The sequence below is a fragment of the Dysidea avara genome, chromosome 3 (genome assembly GCF_963678975.1).
Source record: "Dysidea avara chromosome 3, odDysAvar1.4, whole genome shotgun sequence".
NCBI lineage: Eukaryota > Metazoa > Porifera > Demospongiae > Dictyoceratida > Dysideidae > Dysidea > Dysidea avara.
The window spans coordinates 8,562,849-8,587,178 of record NC_089274.1 but is presented as its reverse complement, the minus strand read 5'-3'; the positions used below and the strand labels follow the sequence as shown (position 1 = coordinate 8,587,178).

At 39.0% G+C, this 24,330-nt stretch overlaps 2 protein-coding genes, 1 long non-coding RNA gene and 1 pseudogene across 3 annotated transcripts in view; 2 read left to right on the top strand and 2 right to left on the bottom strand.

The window, feature by feature from the left end:
• The window catches only part of LOC136249261 (uncharacterized), a 57,480-nt gene extending 44,219 nt beyond the window's left edge, over positions 1-13,261 (top strand). Inside the window, exon 5 of the long non-coding RNA XR_010698135.1 lies at positions 13,204-13,261. This is a non-coding gene — a long non-coding RNA (uncharacterized lncRNA). The remainder of the gene's footprint in view (positions 1-13,203) is intronic.
• LOC136249260 (uncharacterized) lies at positions 7,589-22,846 on the bottom strand. The gene is made up of 5 exons (XM_066041222.1): positions 22,661-22,846; positions 12,178-12,375; positions 11,231-11,313; positions 7,660-7,742; positions 7,589-7,608 (listed from the first exon to the last, which is right to left on the bottom strand). The coding sequence occupies exons 1-4, from the start codon at positions 22,692-22,694 to the stop codon at positions 7,704-7,706; spliced, it is 354 nt and encodes a 117-aa protein (XP_065897294.1). The 5' UTR covers positions 22,695-22,846; the 3' UTR covers positions 7,589-7,608; positions 7,660-7,703.
• Positions 15,543-19,748, bottom strand: LOC136249258 (uncharacterized; annotated as a pseudogene).
• The window catches only part of LOC136249259 (deoxyguanosine kinase-like), a 16,516-nt gene continuing 14,366 nt past the window's right edge, over positions 22,181-24,330 (top strand). Inside the window, exons 1-2 of the mRNA XM_066041221.1 lie at positions 22,181-22,619; positions 24,107-24,193. Coding sequence (XP_065897293.1) covers positions 22,277-22,619; positions 24,107-24,193 — 430 coding nt within the window. The 5' untranslated portion in view covers positions 22,181-22,276. The remainder of the gene's footprint in view (positions 22,620-24,106; positions 24,194-24,330) is intronic.

Sequence of the window (24,330 nt, the reverse complement as noted above, 5' to 3'; positions counted from 1 at the left end):
GACCATAAAGTGACCAGAGTAATGTTTCAGTGTGTATTGTTACCATTAATACTGTTCACCACTGTTAACTACACATATGCATTTTTATTTCTTTGTGGCTTTTCCTCTTCAGGTTTACTGATGGGTACTATGCAGTTTTGTGTTGACTGGACTGTGCATAATGTGCTTTTCTTGTATGCACATGTTGTAGTGTATCCACACATCTTAGACGTATTGTCCCCTATAAATACTCAGTTCCATTTTGCGACTGGGTTGTAAGTGGGTTGAGTCAAGACAATTGGATCACACCAAGTGTATCTCATTCACCACAAAATGTACAGGATCAGATCACGTATTAAAATAAATTACAATGGAACCTGTCCATTGCCACCTTTGCTCAATATATATGTAGGTGGCAGCGTATAAATTCTCACTAAAGGGATTTGGAATTGGCCTTTCTAAAGAGGTTGTCTTTCTATACTGGTGGCCATTAAGACAGGTTTCACTGCAACAAGCTTGGTTGTACTGATGGAGTGTACATACTAGAGATGCAACTGTCGTTTGATATATTGCTGTATCGTGATGCAACGCCTGAATGGAGACTATGTATCGATACACCTCTAGTACACACTTATGTGAACCACACCCAGTTATCAAGAATGTGTGTTAACTGTCTAGACATACTGGAGCCACACCCACTCATCTGGATCCTGCAAATGGAGTCACACATTGCTGTCAGTAGACTTGCTCCCAGCTTTGATCATTGCTTATCTGTGTTTGGAGAAGCACCATGAATATGCTGTCACATGAGACCTGCTACCATGGTAGAATCTGCTGGGCCAAACTGGAGACATTGTTTTCATAGTAGTTATATCACAGACAGTCGTACATTATTATTGTGTACCTTAAATCTGTTGGATATTCATGTGTCCTGTGTATGTTGTAACTGTATGTGTATACGTACATGCTTGTACCCCATATCATTTGTGTGGGGTTGCCTTTACAGGCTATAAATGATTTGCATTGTGAAAGCTCTAAATACTTGGTGTACGATGGCATACTTTTTTGCACACTTGTTTTATGGCTACATGCACTGATTAACTACACTTACTATTCACAGCCCATTTTAATAACCGGTGATTGCAGTTGTGCTCTGTGTCATTCTTCAAATTCTTTAAGCCACGCCCTTAGACAGCAAATTACATGGGGGCGATTAAATTCAAATTTTCAAAATAGCCATATCTCAAACGATGGCATAATTTTTTGCACACTTCTTTATGGCTACATGTATTGATTAACTACACTTACTATTCACAGCCCAGTTCAATAACTGGTGACCACAGTTGTGCTCTGCATTGTTCTTTAAATTCTTAAGCTGCGCCCTTAGAGAGCAAATTACATGGGTCAACTAAATTCAAATTTCAAACTAGCTATTATCAAAAATATATGTAAAAATCTCAATGAAACTTTTAGAACAGTTTAAAGACACATTGCCCTACATGTCAAGCAAGTATTGCAAAAAAACAACAATATGGGTTTTATATTTGGCCTCTAGGTCAACTGAGGATGACTGAAACTTCGTTTGGTGCTGAAATTATGACTGTAGGGTAATGATGTACGGCAAAATCGATGATGTGAATTTTGAGGCAATTGAGATAATATGGAAGTGATAGCAGGGCAATTAATGTTCAGAATGCACAAAGGAATGCAAGGCATACACCTGCGGTTGCATCTAACTACATGCGATTAAAAAAAATTTTTTTTAATGAAATATTCCCTTTGATGTCAGCAATCTTGATCTCGAAACAGTCAACATGGATTTGCTTCACTGTTTGTGTGGTAGTTTCTAGTGACATGATGAGTTTAACTCTTAAAGTTTCAGAGGGATAGCATAAATGATGGGTGAGTTACAGGCAGGCCGGATTTGACGTTCATTCTGTAAAATCCTCATGTGTAGTGGTCACGTCATTTATTGTCTGCGGCACACATTTCTACTTTACCATGAGTCTTGATCATGTTTATTTTGAAGTCGCTCAGTATATACACAAGTTAAACCACTGCAATGAGTGCAATGCAAAAAATATAGCATGGGTGCGTGGTTGAGAGACAAATATAGCATGAGGTAAAGCCAAGTGCTATATTTGGTTTGAGACCACACCCGAGTACTGTATTGTATGAGCAGACGTGGTGCTTTTAGGTTTAATGTATGTGAATCCGGAGTTGCAATAAAAAACGAAAGTAAGCAATTGACACACTTTATCACAACCTGGAAAACACCACAATGGCAGTGAAAAAACTAGTACCTACTCATGATTAGTAGGTTAATTTCTGCACACAATTTGAGATTGGTCAGATCCAGAGTTTCGTGGGACTGGAGGATGAGGAGAATGATTGAGGAAGACTAGCTACAGTAATGGACAGCTTGTACAGCTATCATATAAATGTGGTCTGAGGTGTGGCCATCAAGTTGAAGGTGGTCAGAACCAAGCATGCTGTACTTACAATGGACAGTTTTGTCACAATTTAAGACTTAGCAGGGCTCAACCCAGAATATTAAGCCAGGAGGGGAAAATTTACAATGTGATGGGGGAGGGGAGCGGCATTTGTGGTTCTATAGGATTCTGAGAGAGGATTTCACTATATTAGTATAGCGGCGTAACCCCCAAAATTGGCAATATTGTGTACTTTTTCATAAAACCATGAAACTTTCCACATAAATAGTACTCCTCATGACATGTAATTTTAGATATAGTGAGCTGACTGTTGGTGACTTTTACAGTCATTTTTGTACAGAAAATTGATCGTTTTTGTCTTTAACTCCCTGAGGCAGTAATTAACTTGTTAAAAACATGGTACCAAACAAAAGATCTTGTTGACAGAAACAACTTGGTTTTTATTTGAAGTCAACAGGTGATGTTATTACAAAGTTATGATCATTTTTACTAGTTGCAAAATTTGATAAATTTACCTGCCCTTGTGGTGTGAATTACCTGTGGGCAGATAACTTCATCGAATTTTGCAGCTAATAAAAATACTCATAACTTAAGAATGAAATCACCTATTAACTTCAAATAAAAACCACGTTGTTTCTATCAGCAAGATCTTTTGTTTGGTACCATGTTTTAACAAGTTAATTACTGCCTCAGAGAGTTAAAGACAAAAATGATCAATTTTTTGTACAAAAATGGCAGTACAGGTTACCAAAGGTCAAATCAGTGATGGTACTATATCTGAAAATACATGTATTGAGGAGTACTATTTATGTGGAAAGTTTCATGACTTTATGAAAAAGTGCACAATTTTTGGGTTGTGCTGCTATACTATATACTCTGAAATGTGAAGCATGAGGTTTCTAGGGATTTGGGGGCATACCCCTCTCCCAGAAAAATTAGGTGTGAACAAACACAATTTTGGTGAAATTTTACTGCACTGAATACTTACCATTTGATTACACAACTTTAAGGCCATTGCCCCCCCCCCCCCCCCCAGATTAACCTGGTCGTTTAATTATTCATTTGTAGTGGAATTACAAACATTTGTGTGCATAGCCATTTAATTTCTGTGGTAATGTTACTGACAGCTTTGTTATAGTATGTTCACGTTGAGCTGAATCCTGAAAAACAGCTAAAAATTAAAAGTGGATTTTTCTCAACCGAGTTAACATTTCAGCCAACCAGATGATTATTGGTAACAGCAAAGGTGTCAACAACAGACATGTACGGTTTAGCTCCATTACAAGTTCGGGAAAGGGCTGTAATGGACACTCTACTTATATGGCTTCCCCATAGGAAATGTATTGTGAAAATTTTGATTGGCTGTAAATATTATGTCAAACATCTGAACAAAAAGATTTCAAAATATTTTTAGCGGATCAAGCAGCACTACAAATGAGCCAAATTTCAAGATCATATGTAATTGCATCCATGAGTTATTAAATGTTTTTGAGGATTCAGCTCAACGTGAACGTACTATAGTGGGGGTAAATTGTAGTCATTCCAGATTTCCAGTGTCTCCATGGAGGCAACTGGAAACAATGGAAATGTGTGTCTCCATGGGGACAATTGGATACAGTGGAAATGGAAAATGGAAACTGGGAACAGAAAATGGAAATGGTCCAATTATTTATATATTATAGCTACAGAGTAAAAACCTCACTTAGTGGTCACTGTACCTCTTAAAGACCATGCACCTTTATAAGACCACCTCTGTACAAAGACCACATTGTTCTAAAGATAGCTAAAGCATACTTAATGATCAAACCACTTCATTGTCACCTTTTATAAAGACCACCTCTTTACAAAGACCACCTCTTTACAAAGACCACCTCTTTACAAAGACCACCTCTTTACAAAGACCACACTTTACATGGTAATATTTGATAAGCTTCAAACATGTATTTCATGACTGATAGAAAGGGATCGATTTCATCTCCCACATTTTGGTCCACATTATTAGTTTGTACCAGAATGTGTCATACAAAAAATAGTCCATGCAAGTGAAATGTAGCTAGTAGCCTAGTACACTACAACCTACTGAATCTACGAAAAATGAGGTGTCATAAGAAGATGATGACCCTTAAGAGCCTTATAGCTGACCCAGCTGTCTATAGTTGTGTCACATTCACAGCAAAGTGTGCTTTATTGTCGTACAAAGGAAAATTGTTTGATGGAAAATTTGGGATTATGTTATGAAAAATAAGCACCCTTTGAACTTAGATGGCATCATACAATATTAAGGCATGTATTGTAGGTAGTGCTATCATTAGGAGGAAACTCACTGGACAACTGGAGAACTCTTCCGAATCTCAGTACTCGATTTAGTCTTAATAATGCCGCTGTAAACAGTGCTGAAGATGAGGCAAATGCAAATATTTCCAGTGGTAAAAGACTAATGACGTCAATCACGAAGTAACGGTCAAAGTTCTCCTTGAAAATGACGTGTCTATCCATAACAATTCTTCCTCTGTTATTGCAAGCGGTCAAGAAAAGCAACAGTGTGTTGAGGATGTGCACCACATCACCAATGTAGATAACAGCGTAAGAGAAACCATTGGCAGTTGCGTCAACACAAGCTTGATATACCACAGCCAGCACTGTAGCGTGTACAAACAACGCATGGAACAGTCTCCATACTAGTAGCGCCTTCGAGTTGGGAGAAATAGGAAACGAGGGCTTCTTAATCGTTTTCTTTAATCTATCCATCACTGTAGCTACGTTTTCACTCTCCCATAACGGCAACGCTAGCGTCCCGAGCGTCTCTAAGTCTGAGTAGATGACGTGATGTTGAGCTATAGCTAACACGCAATTTCATTGGTTAGAACATGTATCTGACATTATTTTAAATGTTAGTCACAGTCATAGATGTACAGACAAGTACCCTCGCAAGTACCCAAGTAGATATACTGTACAGACAAGTGCATCTACAAGTACTCAGTAGTCTGTATATCTATGTCACAGTTCGTGACATTAAAATCATAATGTATAGACGTCAGGGGCGGAGAAATGGGGGGTAGGGAAGGCAACTCCCCACCCCCTACTCTAGTTTCACGCAGTGCCCCCTCACTTTTTCCAATCCCCCGTTCCCAAAGTAAAGCAACTAATGTAGTCATTTTCAACTTAGCTTATTTGCTGGGAATTGTACTAAAGGAATGGAATTGCATGAATCAGATATAGTCTCGCGTAGCCAGGCCCTTTTCTTCTTTTGTGTGGAGGCGGGGAAAGAAAAGGGTCTGGTGAACATGCATAGTATAGCATCGTCGTTGGGCTATCCCGAGATTGTGGGGATTCTACTGCGCAGCTTCCGGATTGTTGATTGGCACAAATGACATGATTTGCATCCTGTTACCATAGCTGCTACCGAAATATCTATGGTAACAGGACGCAAATGCAGCAGATCACGTCATTTGCACCAAACAACAATCCGGAAGCTGCGCAGTAGAATACCCACAATCTCGGGATAGCCCAACGATGATGCTATACTATGTTCACCAGACCCTTTTCTTTCCCGCCCCCACACAAAATTCAATTTAATTATAGAGGACTTGCAGCGTGACGTAAATCATCGTAATTGCTAAGCAACCGCAGCTGTCGGCCATGTTTCGGGACAGTGTTGTGGCTGAAAGGCGCTTTCTCGGGATTTGGTACAGGCTGTAATGAAGCGAATCAGTGTTGAGTTGTGTTGTAAATACCACCCTGCTCGTTAAAAACAGCGAAGAAGTTAGAATTGGTGAGTAATGTATCGAAATTTAATTAGCCACCTATTTCACAAAGCTAATGATAAGATCTTCTATTTCAAAACCAGCCCTGCTTCCCAGTGTTACTATACCCAGCGCTTAGTGAATAAATCTCGTTACCTTTGTTCTGACCCAATATGCGCCATAGAAAGTTGTCCCGAAACATGTCCGCCTAGCAACCGTTGTTTCACGCGTGCAAGTCCTCTATTAGCTTTATAGTGCAATGTTACAAGTGTACATGGTTGTACAACAATAGAAGTGAGTTTGTATACAATTGCACTAAAGGTAATCTGGTAAGTACCAGATCCCATAACTTAAATTAAGTACTTAAAAGAAAGAAAAGGGTCTGGCTACGCGAGACTAGGGAGTGTACGAGATCGATATACTCTAATAGAGCAGCCAGCCAGTCAATTTGTCTATACTCTAATAGAGCATTCAGTGGAATAAGTTGGTCATGCTATGCAATTAATTCAATATGTCTAGTGGCGGATCCAAGGGGGGGGACACAGGGGGCATGTTCCGCCCCCGGCCCATCTGATACATTAAATAATGAACATTAAGATTCTGATACATCAAAATTGAGATACTCTAATAGAGCAGTCAGTCAAATACTCTAATATATGAAAAGACTGGCATCTGCATACTGAGCCACTACAGCCAGCTAGGAGGCTTTAATTAATCCGGGTCAGCAATAGTGACCCGGTTTCAATGCTGACTCCCAAGTCTGGCTCCACCACTGATGATGCTGTCTGCATGTGGTGCACAATAAAGTATGCCCAGAAACATTAAGACCCTCAAAGATTTTAACATGCCCTGATGGCATAAAAATTTGCTATAAACTGCAGTATATATGATGTTGAATATAAAAACAATCACATGCATAAGCAATAAACAATGTCCTTCTAAAGGACCTCATCATAAGGAACAGCAAAGAGAGCTGGATGTATGGTGCCTAGTTGATGAGTCTTGCCATAGATACTATAGCCTTACCCTATAGTATCTATGGTCTTGCTATGATGGAGGTAGCTTCTACCCCAAGTCTGTCCCATAGTCTGAGAAATCACTTGAACAGCTTCAGGATAAATAGTCAACATTTCATCAAATTCTTTTTTGTGTAGCACAAACACATCAACATATTCGATACTCTTTACAGAATATTGAGCAGGCTCATTGTTGAACAGTGTCTCTTCACAAAAGCAATATCCAGTTTGTAAGATCCTGGTTGATCCATTACCATCATAATCATACACTTCAGCTTTCCTATTTGATACAAAATACATACACTGCACTAAATCATTTTGCTGTACAATGTATTGTCCAGGAATGAAGTACTGGCTCTTCAACAGCAAAGATAAATCACTTAATATGTTGATACCAACATTAGCTAGGAAATGTACCTAAATAGAATAGTTAATTATTCACAACTTAAACATGTTTAAATAAATTACATTTTCAAAAGTAGACAAGGTGCTGATCAATCTCACTTCTCTCTTCAGAGCAAATGGTAAATCATGTTTGTAAATGGCAACCACTACAGAAATTAGTCATACTTAGCAACACTTAGAAATAAACTTATTTTGTGGAATAATGATTGTGTTTTGGTTAAAGGATATTTTGTGGGTTATAATTTTCAAGCTAGTTATGTTTTCTATTAAATCTCATATATATATATATATATCATGGATTGCCTGATATGTACACCCAAGCTCGAGCGTCATCAGGCCTGAGAGTGTGGGTGTACATATCAGGCAAATCACGAGGGCACGTGATACAACGACACAACTGATATGTACCATGCCAATTGCAGGCTAAGAGCCTGTGGACAATTAATCACCCAAACCAATACGACACTGACCACTGAATTTAACACATAGACCAACTTGTGAAATTTGATTATGGGTCAGCAGCAACTAACGTTTTGACTATGTTTGTTTGTTAACATGAATAGGCAAGTCCTAAGGTATCACGGAAAAGTTCAATCAGTTAAGTATTTTACAAGTATTTTATATAGGGGTAGGCTTTGATGTAGAGTGTTTATCTTGTGTTACTCGAAAAGTGGGCATGTCCGTATTCGAAAATGCAGTGAACTGCTTGTGAATATGCTATAGCACTAGTTCTCACCTGAAACCAATGTTTTTCAACTCATAGGATGGCAAGGGTGACAAATCACTTCCATCTGAGTGCTGTAGGATGCAAAATCGGACTATGGTTTTCATCACGCGACCAATAATAAATTCCCACAATCGATTTTAGCTTGAATTTTATATAAAGAAATTGTAGGTACTGCATGCTGCCACATTAAAGCCATGGTACATTTAAAATGTATCATAGCCAGCCATGGTTTATGGTACATATGACATTGTATTACATAGCCAAAATACTAGCCTCACTATTAATCCATGACAGCTTGGCAAATGGAATCTAATCAGAAACAGCCAAGCTGTAAAAAAGGATGCAGCCTCCAAAAAAGCCAGGGTGAAAAAAGATTTGAAATCCAAAGTGCAGCCAAGAAATGGCTGTGATGGTAGGTAGGGACCCGCCGATTATGCTGGCATAATAATGAGCATAATAGGTGCTTAAAAGCATTGAGCATATAATGCTAGCACAATAGGCAGAACACTTGTGCATTACCATAAATTCTTGCTTACCAAATACATATCACAGAAAAAAATCAATATACTCTAATAGAACAGTCAGAGAATAATCAGAACTCTGACTGTTCTATTAGAGTATATCGATCTTTTCTGTGACATGCATTTTAACAAGCAAGGATTCAGAGTCTGTGCTTCAGAAACTTACTGTTTTCCCATAAAGTGCAAATTTACTAGAAAAACATGGGAACTGAGGTATAAATATTGAGCATAATTTGAGCATAATAGGTAAATATTGAGCATTAATTTAAGCATGATAGGCAAAATTTTGAGCAGTGGAGCATAGCATAATAGGTAAAATAATGAGCATAATTGGCGGGTCCCTAATGGTAGGTTAATGGCAAAAAAAGTTAATAGCAACAATTCAGGTGAATTTGCATTGCCTCCTCCAAGTTTCACTAGGATTCGACACCAAATTTGTCGTTATTAAATTTTTTGCCATTAACCTACCATCACAGCCATTTCTCGGCCGCCACCTTGGATTTCACACCTTTTCACCCTGGCTTTTTTGGAGGCTGCACCCTTTTTTACAGCTTGATTAGATATCACCTCTTTTTGTAACTTCATACCTAAAGCCAGCCTATGGCCAGCTTTGGGCATTACTTTTAACTTGTTTTCTTTTCTATAGGAATTAGGATTAGCTATATATGAAAGAATGAATATGACGGAGAAATTTTAAAATTGTTTGTTAAGTGATACATGTATACATTTAACAATGTTATTCAGTAATTACTTTACAATGGTGTTGATTAATCATTAACTCAATACAGACTGAATTACTTGCAGCTGAATACCCTACAAGTATATGTAGCTGAAATTTCTAAAGGGAAACTCGCAGTGTAGCTGTACTCTTTGACAACATGGTGAACAGTTTGTAGTTGAACTCAGCACAGAGTGACTCATAACCTAACAGAAAGAATTGCAAGATAGTTGAACTTTCAACAGCATAATTTTCTTTTAAGTAAACTTTCTACAGGGTAACATGTTTTTAGCTGAACTCTCTACAGAGTGACTTAATTCTATCTGATCTCTTGGCAGGGTGATTTGTGTCTAACTGATCCTTCTACGGGTGACTTGTTTCTACCTGGTCTTTCTACATCCATGACAGTTTGGCAAATGGAATAATCAAGCTCCAACGTACCTTCAAAGTGACTCTCAATGCTTTCAATGTGTAAAACTTATTTGATCAAATTTTTTGACTGCCTAATGAAGTAATTAACTAACTACGTAACTAACTGATGATTCCTTCAGCCAAGCATAGCTGAACTACAATTATGATTTGTTCACTGTTCAGCATTGCCTAGGCCTGAGACATGCTTTATTGCATACGCAGCTACAATGTATAAACCATGAACTTACCTTTGTCTTTGTGTCCCATTTCTTTCTCCATTACTGCATAGGTGTTGTTTCAGTAGCAGCACATCAATGGCTTCTTGTGCTGACTATCACGAATTGTTCATGCTTCAGAACATACTATTCATTTTTAACGAGTGTTACATAGCTGAAAATAAAGCAAAATGGCCATTTATAGTAATTGGTAAACAGGGTGTGCACTAAGATGCGAAAGTAGTTTTGTAATGTGTCTGACACCATTCCTTTCTTTCAAATTAATGCAGTATGCATGGGTCATAAATTACAGTAGCTATAAAAATAAAAAGTAAACACACAAGTACTAGGAACTTGAACAAAATAAACAAAAAAGGGATGTTCCTTACATCTGCAGCTATACTAAACCCTACTTCAGTCATGGCTATACTATTAACAAACTATACAACTGAAATACGTAGGAATTAAATGTTGACTATTACAGCTACAGGTGTAGACAACCTCCCTTGTTTCTGTTATCCAAATTATGGAAGTAACTGTTTTATTAGAGTATCTTAACTTTTACTGAGCTCTACCTTTCCATTATCTGAACATAACTAGGGCCAGATAATGGAGGGACCACTGTATTCCCAATTATAGTTAAACAAAACTATACGTTTTGTGATTCTGCTGTGAAGAGCTAAAATTTACATATGAGAGACCGGTCATGTACTGCAAAACTTGTGTATTAAGGACACCTCAGAACCAACCATCAGTGCTCCAAATGTCAAGGTGTCCCAATTTTCCAGGTCAACTTTACATGCTAAGGGATAGTGACTTTAACTAAGTATCCAGATTATACGTGCAGGTGTCCTGATTAGGTTCCACTGTAGCAGAGAAATTCTGGATTGAGTCACAAAATTACCTGGAAATATTTTTGTGGAAAAGGTATGCCATAAAGACACAAAATATTAATTGTATACTTTGAAAACACTTCTACACATACAGTACTTGTCTGCATGCAATTATGGGACTTGTAGTGATCACCATATGGCACACTTACTGATTTCATTCTCAGGTATACACAATGTAGTGCAACACTTTCAATTGCATCACACCATGAAGTCCATTCTCTGCCATAAACATCTACAACAGAGCAAAACAATGCAGCAATGCTGGTGTTTCTTACGTATTTTAGATACAATCTTGAGAGGTTTTACCTAGCTTATATGCTGTTCTCCATAAAAATAGATATGTGATGAAAATTATTATTAGTTTCCTATCTAGATTTATGACAGCTTGAATATTGTGTTTGGTGCCATGCGATATAATAAGCACTGAAAATACTATACACAAAAATTGTCACACTGTCAACTTCTTTTGCTTAAATCTTTTGATAGGAACCACCGATTGAGGTGAAGTTTGCACTAAAATGACCCTGAAAAATAGCGCAATATTAATTTTGTCATACAAATGAATGCATGGAATGTTAATTATTTAATTTAGTTGGAAATCTCTACTGTCAAACAAAGTGTCAACGTTTTGTATAAACAAACTCTTCTTGCCTAGGTCCTTCCAGAGCCATTTGTAAGAAATAATGTTTCTAGTACTTGTAACCACAATGTCTAGTTTTAGACCATATTGTTGCCAAATTTCAGGAACTACACACATTATTCACAAATCCTCTTGTTATCCCTCACAAGTGATGTTCTTGAAACCTTACAATTGTTAGTAAGTTCTCATGATTCTTCATTGGTCTGATTTTTGGTCCATAGTTTTCACTAATTGGCATGGGAACAACTCATGTTTCCAAGACAACATTTGAATTCCATGTCAATTAATGAGAAGTTAAGAATGCACAAATATTTGATAACAATGGATCAAAACCCTAAACCATGAAAAATGATCTATAGTGTACATACGGTATCCTGTAACCTTAATGGGAATTGTATGGCTTTACATGCTTACTTCAATGCCACCTTACTTACATACATATTAGAGGAAACTTACTGGACAACTGAATAACTCTACTGAATCTCAGTATTCGGTTTAGTCTTAGTAATGCCGCTGTAAACAGTACTGAAAATGAGGCAAATGCAAATATTTCCAGTGGTAAAAGACTAATGACGTCAATGACGAAGTAACGGTTAATGTTCTTCTTGAAAATGACGTGTCTATCAGTTACAATTCTTCCTCTGTTATTGCAAGCTGTTAAGAAAAACAACAGAGTGTTGATGATATGCACCACATCACCAATGTAGATAACAGCATATAAATAACCATTGCTATAGTACGTACGCATTGGGTTGGATCCTCAAAAACATTTAATAACTCATGGATACAACTACACATGATCTTGAAATTTGGCTCATTTGTAGCACTGCTTGACCCACTAAAATCTTTTTGTTCAAATGTCGGACACAATATTTACAGCCAATCAAAATTTTCACCATACAGTACATCTCGTATGGGGAAGCCATAAAAGTGTGAGTCCCCTCCCGGACTTGTAATGGAACCAAACCACATGTCTGTTGCCGACACCTTTGCAGTCATTACTAATCATCTGGTTGGCTGATATGTTAACTCTCTTGAGAAAAATCCACTTTTCATTTTTAGCTGTTTTTCATGATCCAGCTCAACTTGTACAGTCATACAACACAAGCTTGATACCACCATCATGACTGTAGCATGTACAAACAACGCGTGGAATAGTCTCCGTACTAGTACTAGTAGTAGTGCCTTTGAGTTTGGACAGATGGGAAACGACGGCTTCTTAATTTTTTTCTTTAACAAATCCATCGTTTTCAGATGACGTGACTGAGTTACACGTTATTTCATTGGCTGGAATATATCTATCTATCTATTCTATTAATGCTTTACAGCACAAGTGCTGAAGGTCTGTAGGACACCTGGTCCTACAGTTTTCTGTATAAATACTTTGGTTTGTTTATCATGCTGTAATATTGTGCTGCTGTGTTATGCTATAATAATATTAATGCTTATATTATTTAATGATGTTTGTTTCTATTACTTTAGTGCACGGTGGGAGGTGGAAGCATCCATGATGACGATTAGGCAATTTGCAAATAAGGTGAGTGTATGCTTTGTAAAAAGAAACCCAAGTAGCTGTGCAGGGCTCATCTTCTGTACAGATCAGCTTCTGTATAGTCTTTCATTATTTTATTTTTCCCGAGGGGTAGCCAACGCCCACGCAAAACACCGAAATGGTGTACCAGAGGGGTTGCCAACGCCCACGCAAAGCACCCAAATGGTGTGTACGAGACTCCCAATCTTTATGTATTTTTAAAAGCATTTAGTGAGATTGCTAACTAGTAACTACCTGTACAGTTGTTGATCTACATCTTGTTCTAGTTATTCATGATCGATCATTGTCTACTTTGTTAAACTCACTTTCTCCATTATTTTTACATGATTTTGGATTTAGGATTTGGTTTCTAATATATTTGTGTATTTCTGATTGGATTTCTCACATAGCATACAAGAGTCCCAAGGCATTGGCTACCCCTCGCTTTTTACCAAAAGCCAGTTCATCTCTAGTTGACAAAGTTAGTCTGACCATGTGATTATGATATTACAATCTAAATTAAATTCTTGATCACAGATACACATTTCCCTTGTTGCTATATGTGGCGCACCACAAAATTAACCAATGTACACAACCATTACCATACCTTGTAGTGCTTTATTTTTATGTGAATATGTAGTGAAGTGTTTTATTTTTATGTGAATATGTAGTGAAGTGTGTGTGTAGTGTGTGTGTTGTGTGTGTGTTGTGTGTGTGTGTAGTGTGTGCGTGTAGTGTGTGCGTGATAAAGATTTTTTTTTAATTCACCAATTTAAATGTGACTGTTTTTTCCACAGGTTTATATGTTGGAGAACTGCAAACAACTAACTTGAAATTTTTATAATGACCATTTTTTTAAAAATATTTATTTGATTACATGTACAAAATACAAAGATGTATCACGTGATCAAAAAAGTTATTAGCATGATGTACAAGGACTATTGACCATTGAAAAGTTGATGAAGTAAACATTCAAGAACGGAATGCTTCTCTCCATTGCAACTCGCCCACGCAATATAGCGCGCGCGTCACTAATAATCAGTGCTCAGCCGGGGTATGCGACTATGATGGTGATTTTTATAAAATTATTTGTACCGTGTAAAGCGTTCGTCACGAACGGTATAGCTAGCTGAAGTATTCAAGAAAGGATAGATCTAGCCTGATATAACCGGGATTCGTTAAAAAGTTCGCGCCTGGATTGTTTGGGCGAGCCAATATTTTCATTGCCAATGATTCTAAGTGTAATGTTAAACCCGGCCTACTCTGTACCATGAAGAAGGCCGTATTAAGCTGTTACATTTTACGTGAAAGTAGATGTCATGCTGGCCATTCCTGCTAGAACCGGGGAAAGGTTTAAAAGTTATCTGACGCTCCATAACAGAGCCTTGAAAACCTGCTTCCAGTGTAGACGCGTGTATCTTGTCAATAAAATTTTTTTTATTAAAAGTCGCTTAATTGTTGGATATGCTCAACCTTTTGCTACCATTAAATTTCAGCTAACTAAAATCCTATGGCAACTTTTTATGAGAAACTTCGATCCAGACAACCCATTTTACATGTCCTCTGGCTTGTAGCTAGCATCATTCCATAGTCTACTCCAAACACCCCAAGCCACCCAACTTCAGTACACTTAGCAGCTAATTGCAATTATATAAGTAATAAAAAGTACATAATTTTAATCTGAAGTTATGGGGTCTGGTACTTACCAAGTTACCTTTAGTGCACTGAATTGTACACTAACCGCTCACTTTTACTGTTGTCTAACCATGTAAGCTTACACCTGTAACATTGCACTATAAAGTTAATAATTGAATTAAAAATTTGTCTTCTCTCACTCAAGTATCAAGCACACTAGTTTGTATGAATGTAAGTCTTTGGTGAGTTCGAGGCAAGGGGGTGTCATGTCGGCTCACGTTGTAGGTAGATCTGCGACCGCGGTCAAAGTCTTGACCGGGGAAAATTTCACCTTGACCCTTGACTTACAGCGTTTATCGTCTTTGACCTGTGACTTGAGCGTTTCTTGTCGAACTTTTGACCTACACTTATTTCTCTATTTTCCTATACGCACCTGCGCTTGTAACTTAGCATAATATTTTCTTAGTGCGTGCTACCAGCAGCTGGGAGAGAAAAATCATTATAATTACGGCGAAATGCCTGTTGGAGCTTTAAAACATCTTCTTGGAGATCCTTACTTCTTGTGAGTTACGTATAATCCCGTAAACTTGATAATAGCTACGTATAGTTTTTTTTTACAGATGTAAATAATTTTAGATTTTTTTTTCCTCTGTATGTTATAATTTACATTTACAAAGAATTATGCTAGAATTAGTTACAACTACACATACAACTACACAGCCAAACTACTACTGCTACTGCTACTACTAGTACTGCTACTATATACTACTACTAGGAATACAATCAATCAAGGAAAAAGGGGATTGTTATCATCATCATTGTCCTGAACAGCCCAATATCTTAAAATCATTTTAGCATTGCTTTGCCACAGTGCAACAGAAAGTTGTTGTAATAAATTCTTTCTTGCAAGCTTGGTAGGAACGCCGCTTCTAGGGGTGGTACGGTCAGCAATAATTCTTAACATTCTCAGGGCAAAAGGGGTCCACACTCCAAAGCACTCCACTACCAAAGGAACAAACTCAGAACCAGCCTTCTCCACAGCTGCCAAATGCTTCTCGTCCTTGGCCAACTCTCCAGCTGCAGCAGCTACCCCAGCACATGCAGAAGAAGAGGAAATGAAAGCAGGCTGAATAGTGCTGCGTACAGAGACGTCAAAGTAAGCAGAACGTCCGTGTTGAAAATCAGGATGAAAGATATCACCAGGCCGCAGGCCATCATCATATGAAGCCCTCTGTTCCTTAAGGACACCAGGATTGTCTTGAGAAAGGGCATTATAAATAATGTTAACAAGGGTATCATGACGACGGATTCTCATAGGACCATGAGAGCAACCTAACAGATGGTCGCCAAAGCTGTCTATAGAAGAGAGGCAAGTGCACAATGGAGAAAGAGGAAACAAGGTTACACCAAGCCACAAACGTAAACCTATAACAAATTCTGGACCAGGGATGGCCAAACCAAGACAGGCTTTAGGGATAGCTTTAAGCCAGCCACTGCTTGTACCAGAAGGATGTGCTAGAGCAGTTAAACGTGCCTGATCCCTAATACTGAGAGTAGCATACAGGTTATCAAAGATGCTTTGGTCAATTATAGCCTGTAGGTCTTGCTGAGAAGATGGGAGGATTGAAGGATTACCAGAAATTCTAGAAAAAAGTGTGACAGCAGCCTCCTCATCAGGAAAAATGAGCTGGTTGACATCAACAGAAAGAAGGGAGGAAGCCAAGCCTCGTACACTGTTACATGAACCTAAAAAGGCAGCTGGTGCAGATTGAACAGATTCACGTAAACCTAAACCACCAAAACTAAAGGGTAAGGAAGCTTGGCACCATGCTGAGTCAGAGAGGCTACCTTGCAAAATACGACCAAGAGAACTACGAAGATTGAGGTCAAATTGATGAAGAAAAGGCTCAGTATGAGGAAAGGTACAGTGCGAAGTAAATGAATAATTTTACAACTACTCAAACAGCTACGTAACAGGTGAAGTTCAACCTGAGGATCATCCAAAATTGAAAGTTTGTCCTGAGTTAAAGCCACTTTATCCATGCGAGAAGAAAGGAAGTCCTTAAAGAAACTGTCATCACCCCAAAGTGGAGAACCCAATAGTTCCAAGCCAGAAACTCGCTTAATGTCAGAGGGGAATTCAGGAAAGGAGTCCCCAGAAGGCCAAAACAGCTCACACTTGGAAAGGTTCAAATGGAGTCCATGATCTGGTCCGCGAGAGGTAAAGTGAGACAGTAGAGATAATAAAGAAGAACGTTTGCCTATTAAAGTTCCATCATCAAGGTACCAGAGGTTTAATTGTACCAGATCACGAAGGTGGATAGAGTCAATGAACTGGAGAATTACAAGTGAAAATAATAAGGGACCCAAAGGGTCGCCTTGTTGCACTCCTGATGAAGCTAGTAGCCGCCTATTACCAAAACGTAGCTCGGCTGGTTGAGAGTAGCACCACTTTACCCAAGCAGATATCTCTGGAAAATCTTCAGAAACACGAGCAAAAAAGGTTGACCGATCACATTCATTAAAGGCATTTTTCATGTCTACCTTTAACAAAGCTAATGAATCATCATGACCATGGAGAGAAATAAAATGACGCGTGATGTGGATAGCACTTTCCAGACCTCCAGGGATGCCAACACCAACCTGACCATAGGGTAGAAAAATATGGGGAAGGGAAGGACGAACCGCAAGGCAACAAAGACGACTGGCTAAACGACGCAGAACTTCACCGACAGCAATAGGGCGAACACCACCACCCTTCTTAAGTAAAGCAGTTAATGGGGCACCACAAACCCATGGGGCTAAGCAAGAAGGGGCCTTGCCGGACAAAAGATGGTTCATAAAATAAGTGAGTGAAAGCAGACATTCTCTGGCAGCTGGGGCAGTTGTACCAGCAACTGCATCTAGGAGGTGCTGAGCTCGAAGTTTGGAAGCACCAGGACTAGTGCCTTTTGGAAAAGCCCGTAAACAAGACAAAACCATTGGTTCATCGACAGTGAGAGAAGAAATAGGATTAAGAGTGGTATTAGTGGGACTAGGTGAAGAGGGATGGCGTTTAAGCAAATCCTGGTAAGCATCATTGTCATTATATTCTGCAACTCCTACTGAATTGAGAGCTTGAAGAGCATTGCTATATCTACCTTCTCTAGCCCAAAATAAATCACGTGATTTGTTGAACTCACTACTTGAAGGTGGTTTAACAGGCTTGGAAGCCTTGAGATCCTTCTGTAAAGAAGACCAAAGAGATGTAAGTCCATCAGAAAGAGACCACAGATGAAGACGATCTAACAAAACAGAGCCAATAACATAACGACGACGGTGGTAAGTTCGACTAACAGGAATATGTAAAACAGCTTTAGCAAACATTAACAATCTGACAAAGCCCCAAACAGATGAACAAGCTTTTCGAAACTCTATGCTTAAGACATGAGCCAAGAGAGGACGAACACTACGAGGAATGTGAGAAACAGTGTTGACAGGGCAAACCATTACATGATCGAGAAAAACATTGAGAACCTCAGATTCCATAGTAGACGGACCTTGGAAGGAACCAGCAGAAGCAGAAAGCAATCCAATGTCAAGAGAATCAGCAGATGAAGGTAATGCAGGTAAAGTAGGAGAGTTAGATGATGCATGTACAGATGCAAGATGAAAGGACTGAGGTATCTCCCCAACCTCTCGAGCTTCAACAAGGGGAGCACCACACCGTACTCCAGTACTAACCAAGCGACGACAACCAGAATTCCTAAAGCGAGAGTGAGAGGCCCACCTACAAGAAGTCTGAGAGCAAGCTAAACGGTTATTAGAGTCAAAGAAATCCAAGCAAGGAAATAGGCGCCTAGAAATGTGTACTGTATTTATGTGCTGCCACAGTTGAGAGCAAGAAGACAACTTCTTAGCACACAAAGGACATTCCAAAAGAGATAGTGTAGAGGGCAGGTAAGCCGAGCTGGGAGGGGACCCAGGAGTCGAAACACTGGCAGCTGCAGGAAGGCTTGCTGGAATATTTACTAAATCATCATTGGGTAGAACAGGACTTGCTGGAACACAAACTGAATCATTATTGGATAGAACAGGACTTGCTGGAACACTAACTGAATCATTATTGGATAGGACAGGACTTGCTGGAACACTAACTGAATCATTATTGGATTGAACAGGACTTGCTGGAACACTAACTGGATCATCATTGGATAGAACAGGACTTGCTGGAAAATTAATTAAATCATTGTTGGGTAGAACAGGACTTGCTGGAACATTATATGAGTTAGTACTGAATGAAGCAGAATTTGCTGAAACATTCACTGAAAAACTATTGACTGGAACAAAACTTGCTGGAATATTAGCTGAAACACTTGTTGAAACATTATTGACTGGATTTGCCACAGCATCAGAAACACCACTATACACTGGAACAGGACTTGCTGGAATATTAAACAAAGCACTATAAACTGATAAGGAACTAGCTGGACAATTAGATGGATTGTCACTCGACTTTGATGGACTCGCAGAAATGGGCGAGATTGAACCTGCCCAACGGTCGGTGACTTGTGAGGACTGCACGGGGAAGACGAATCTAACTTGCTTCTTGCCATCAGAATCAACAAACGACTCCAAAAAATCCATAAGTGGCTTGCCACAGTGACGGATAGACTTCTTCCAATTCTTCATGTTACCCCTTCCAGCACGACGTTCGAACTCGCAAGGCGTCAGAAGTCTCAGAACAGCCGAACCCAGGAGGACACAGCGACTAGAGCCTCTTCTTAAGTCATCCACACATAAACTAGCACACAGGGAGCCACAAATCACGTTAACAACAACTTTACCAGGAGAGCAAGACGACATAATGCCAGCCACAACAAAATCACGTAAATTTTAGATTTCGATTGTGGGCTTCGAACCTTCCGTATCGTCTTGACCCTTGACCCACTGTAAGAGCTATTTAGTGGCCTTGACCGTTGACTTAGAGTTTGACCGCGGTCGCAGATCTACCTACAGCAAGAGCCTGAGTGACACCCCCTTGTCGAGGTGAGCTAGAGTTGGAGCGAGGGAAGTGTACGAACCCGGAATAACTTAGACTCTTTCCAAAACCACGCCCACTTTTCGGCCGCCATTTTGAATGGGGCTACTATGCCATGCGCATGGCGTATTCTCCGGCGTATTCAGTCTTTGCAGTGAAGTTGTTTTGTGTATTTTAAAGAAAAGAAGTAGGAAAAGGAAACCACAGATGCTTCTGACGAAATTTAAGACGATGGCCATGATTCTCGGATTCTCGCAAGTATAATTTCAGTCAAATTTCCACTCTCTATGGCTTTGTTGTGAGCATAAATTGTTACTCGTGACAATCATTGTGAGTAAGGACAAGGAGTGGAGTGTACAGACCGTAGATACTACATTTTGTGAAATTTCAATCTGGCAGATCAATTCAGTGCAACCCATCTGATCTTACTATTAAAGGATAGGGACGGAGACCGGGAGCTCACAAAGTCCGGAGCTCCTGATAAGACAGATGCTGAGTTGTGCTGTAAACTGAATTTCTGAGACAAAGACAACATCATTTGAGGTGAAACTGCTGCCTCAGCAAACAGTATAGTGGGTACATCATTTCAGATAATATGGCTTGTTAAGTAACTAAGGCATTGTAACTAGTGTGCAGTGGTTAACTGTGCATTTGTAAGAACACATACAGAACTGGTAATCATTTTTCCATGTATGTAGCTTATATAATGTGGCATGATCACCTTATGTGACATCGTTATACATACAGTAATGTATGTTTGTGAAAGTTTCATACGTTAGTATGTATCTTCCAGTACAGTGGTGGCTGACTAACTAGACTCAGTTACTAGTGCTACAGACATAAAGTCCGATTAGACTGAACAGTTTAGATATCTTTTCTCTCTCAGAATTGATACCTGCATTGCACAAATTCTAACCATATAATTATGATACTCAGTGTTAAGTTTAATCCAAAGAGATATCCAGTGATGTCATCCTTGATACAGTACCATATAGACCTTAAAAACATTTTGATGAGAAAACACTCCACTGGTATTATATTCTTTGATAATATGACTTACTGTTGATAATCAGGGAGCTTGCATGAGTCAGTATGACCAACATTATATACTTGTAGCAGATTTGTGAAGTGTAGTATTTGATAGTTGTATAGCACACATTTTAATCGGACATGTATCTAGCAGTCACATGTGAATGTTGTACTATACAGTGAAAATCTCATTGGCCGCAATTCTTTTCATATGAAGCACTAGGTGTGATCGCATGAACACCTTGGGATGAACTGAATAGAATACAAATGGGACCATGGAAAGGTATCCTTAGTAGAGGGGTATCCTAATTTGTTGAGAGTTTAAATGTGTGTATATACAAATGGGAGTACTGGCAAACATTTTTTAGGTGATTGGTACCATTGTAATAGGTTGTACTTCCGCTTCAACAATTGTCCAGTGGAGTGTGGCGCTTGGCCAGTATCCGAATGGCCTGCAGATCAAAGTCAGGCTAGGGATAGATTTTTTAAAACCCCTTCTATGTATTTGTCCCGTTTCACATTAGTCAACAATTTTCGTCTAGGTTCCCTGTCTCATGGTAAACACCTCGTACAGGCTTTGCCTCCAGTGCCTAACTGGTAAAGCAGATAAAAACAAACAATTGTTAAAAGTACTGTATAATAAGAAACCAAAGTTTGTTGATTCTGAAACTGTTGTTGCACACCCCTTATAATACTTCTGAAATGAGTGTGAATTAAAATTTTGCATTTTGACTATATGTTCAATAACCACATTACTATGGTCATAGATAGTATACCATAGACTATCTATGCTATGGTAGCTACTTGTATATCAGTAACTAGCTGAAACAGTATAAGCTGAAGACCCAAGTGAATTATATTAACCATTTATACTCCTCACTGACTCTTGTACTGATAATAGTGACTGTAGTGGCAGCTGATCATGCAAACTTGATTATATGGGCTGACAACACCTCTGACAAAGCAATTACTGTTGTTGACTGCTGTCGATGTCTCATGCCTTGTTCAGCCATGATAACCAGCTGCCTTTAACCAGAAACACTAATTCTGCCACCCCAAAGGTATTGATGGGTTGTTCCTCAACAATACGGCTCTGTTCAAGCTGCTGCTAACACCAGATTTCAATGGAGCGCAATCGAGATTATTTACCGTGGCCCCATTCAAAATGGCGGAAAGGTGTTGCCATAGCAATGACGTACTTTTGGAAAGAGTCTATTGTTATTTTCCGTACACGTAAAAAAAGTGCGCCTTCGTTGACGCACGCCTCTAATCGCACGAGACATTTTCCGCGGGAAAACTCAAAAAGAAACTTTTCTTCTTGACGTGTTGACAAGGCAGAGATGATTGGTGACCCGACAATTGTTAATGCCTTTGATTGTGAGGTAACTTGCGCGGAAGTCGCAACAAGAAAAATACCTGGCGGAAGAGAAGCAACGCCACCACGATGCGACGAAGGAAACATTGTTTTAGTGGAAGGGAACATCGGAGTTGGGAAAACGACACTTTGCCGGGAACTTGCTGATCGACTAAAGTACAAGATGTTTTGTGAGCCGGCAACTGAAAATCCTTACCTGGCAAAGTTTTACTCGAACCCTAAGAAATACGCGTTGCAGTTGCAGTTGTGGATATTCAACCAACGATGCCACACATACGTGGATGCCATGGAACACGTTGCGAAAACAGGTATGAAGTATTTAATGTTAGTACATAGATACTACACCCACCAGGGATTGGAAACTTGTTGTTTATATGACACATCCATCCGCACCTCGTTGACACCTTTTTACACGAAATAAATCTATGCTCTGCCAAGTTGTCTTCCCACTACCGATACTGTAGTCATGCACAATAACGAAGCAGTAACAGTAAAAGGAACTTCCAAGGAAGCACCAAAGTGGCAACGTAATTTATGCGCGTTCAACTGAAACAGTAATATTTACACATTTAGTGACTTTTTAAATAGATCTTTTTTTTTTTTTCAAGACTTTAGTTGAGTTTCAAACTGTGCTGGTTCGATTAACTGATGTCTTATCTATCAGGAAATGCTTCCACAGGACATCGATTCAGTATGCTAGAGCTAGCAAAAGAAGAAGACCTGGGCGGAGCACAAAAGCTGAAAAACACATTTTGATGAAGGAAGCTTTTTACAATTATGCTGGTTTGATTCGTCGTACCAAGTTACCCTCACTGTACAAAATTGGCTTTTGCAGAAACCGCCATTTGAGACTTAGAGCTAGCAAAAGTTTGAGAGTGGCCACAGGAGTAATCATCCTTAGTGTCCTGTCTGATGTTCAAGAAAGGCTGACAGTGATGGTTCACCAAAAGAAAGGAATTTCAACTTCACACTACTCAACATGCATTGTATTACAGAAGTTAAAGAAAGTTCTTTTGAGTTAACACCAATCAACTGGAGGTGCGGATGCGGCAAATTTTTGTATGGGGAATATGCGTAGTTTCCAATCTCGGGGTGTGTGGTATCTATGGTTGGTACTGTCTGGATCAGCGTGAGACAGTGTACCATATAAAAGTTCTAATGTGCTTTTTACACAAGTTAGGCTTTCAGTAGAACTGAATGTTCATTTCCGATTGGTCAAGAGTGACACCTTAATCATTTAGTGTTGGTGTCTTTGACATGGTACGTAAGTACTTAAAGCTGTAACAGCAGCAAATACTTGAGACTTGTACTTTTCTCCAGGAAATTTCCCCTTGAAGCCTGTTTACAGTTTTACATGCAGATTAATTGTTGTCATGTTGAAGTATGTTGATCGGATAGCTCTTTTGTCGTAATGAGTGTTTTTATAAGAATTGTCATTTCTAATTTTGCCAAACATACAAAACAGACTGCCCTACAAGGTTTCTGACCATCATTTATTTGTTATTTATGAGTCACAATGTAATCTACCACCATATCTACTTGGCTAAATGCTGTGGTGTTTATTACCTTAGTTCATAAAACCAATGCAGTGAATCATGACACCACTCAAGTACGGCTACTATTGAAGGTGTGGCAAGTAAATATGGTATTTTTGACTAAATGCTGTATTGAGCTTTATCAGAGGTTATCATCGTCAGTCGAATTAAGTCTGTCAAAACATTACTGAATGTGCCATCACATATTGTCAGAAATATTATCTTATCATTTACCAAATCTTCCATTATGGTGTTAATAGGTGGAGGTGCAATATTGGACCGATCTGTGTACAGTGATTGTGTGTTTGCTAATGTTGGGAGAAATGAAGGCTACATTAATAAAGAAGGTGTGTTACAGTGCTGTGTCTATAATGTATTGATGTGATATGGTGAATTGAACTTGTTCTTGAGACAAGCACATTCGTTCCAAACCAGCAGCCACAAAGAGCAATCATATATTTGGTTACTAAAATGTTACTTGCGC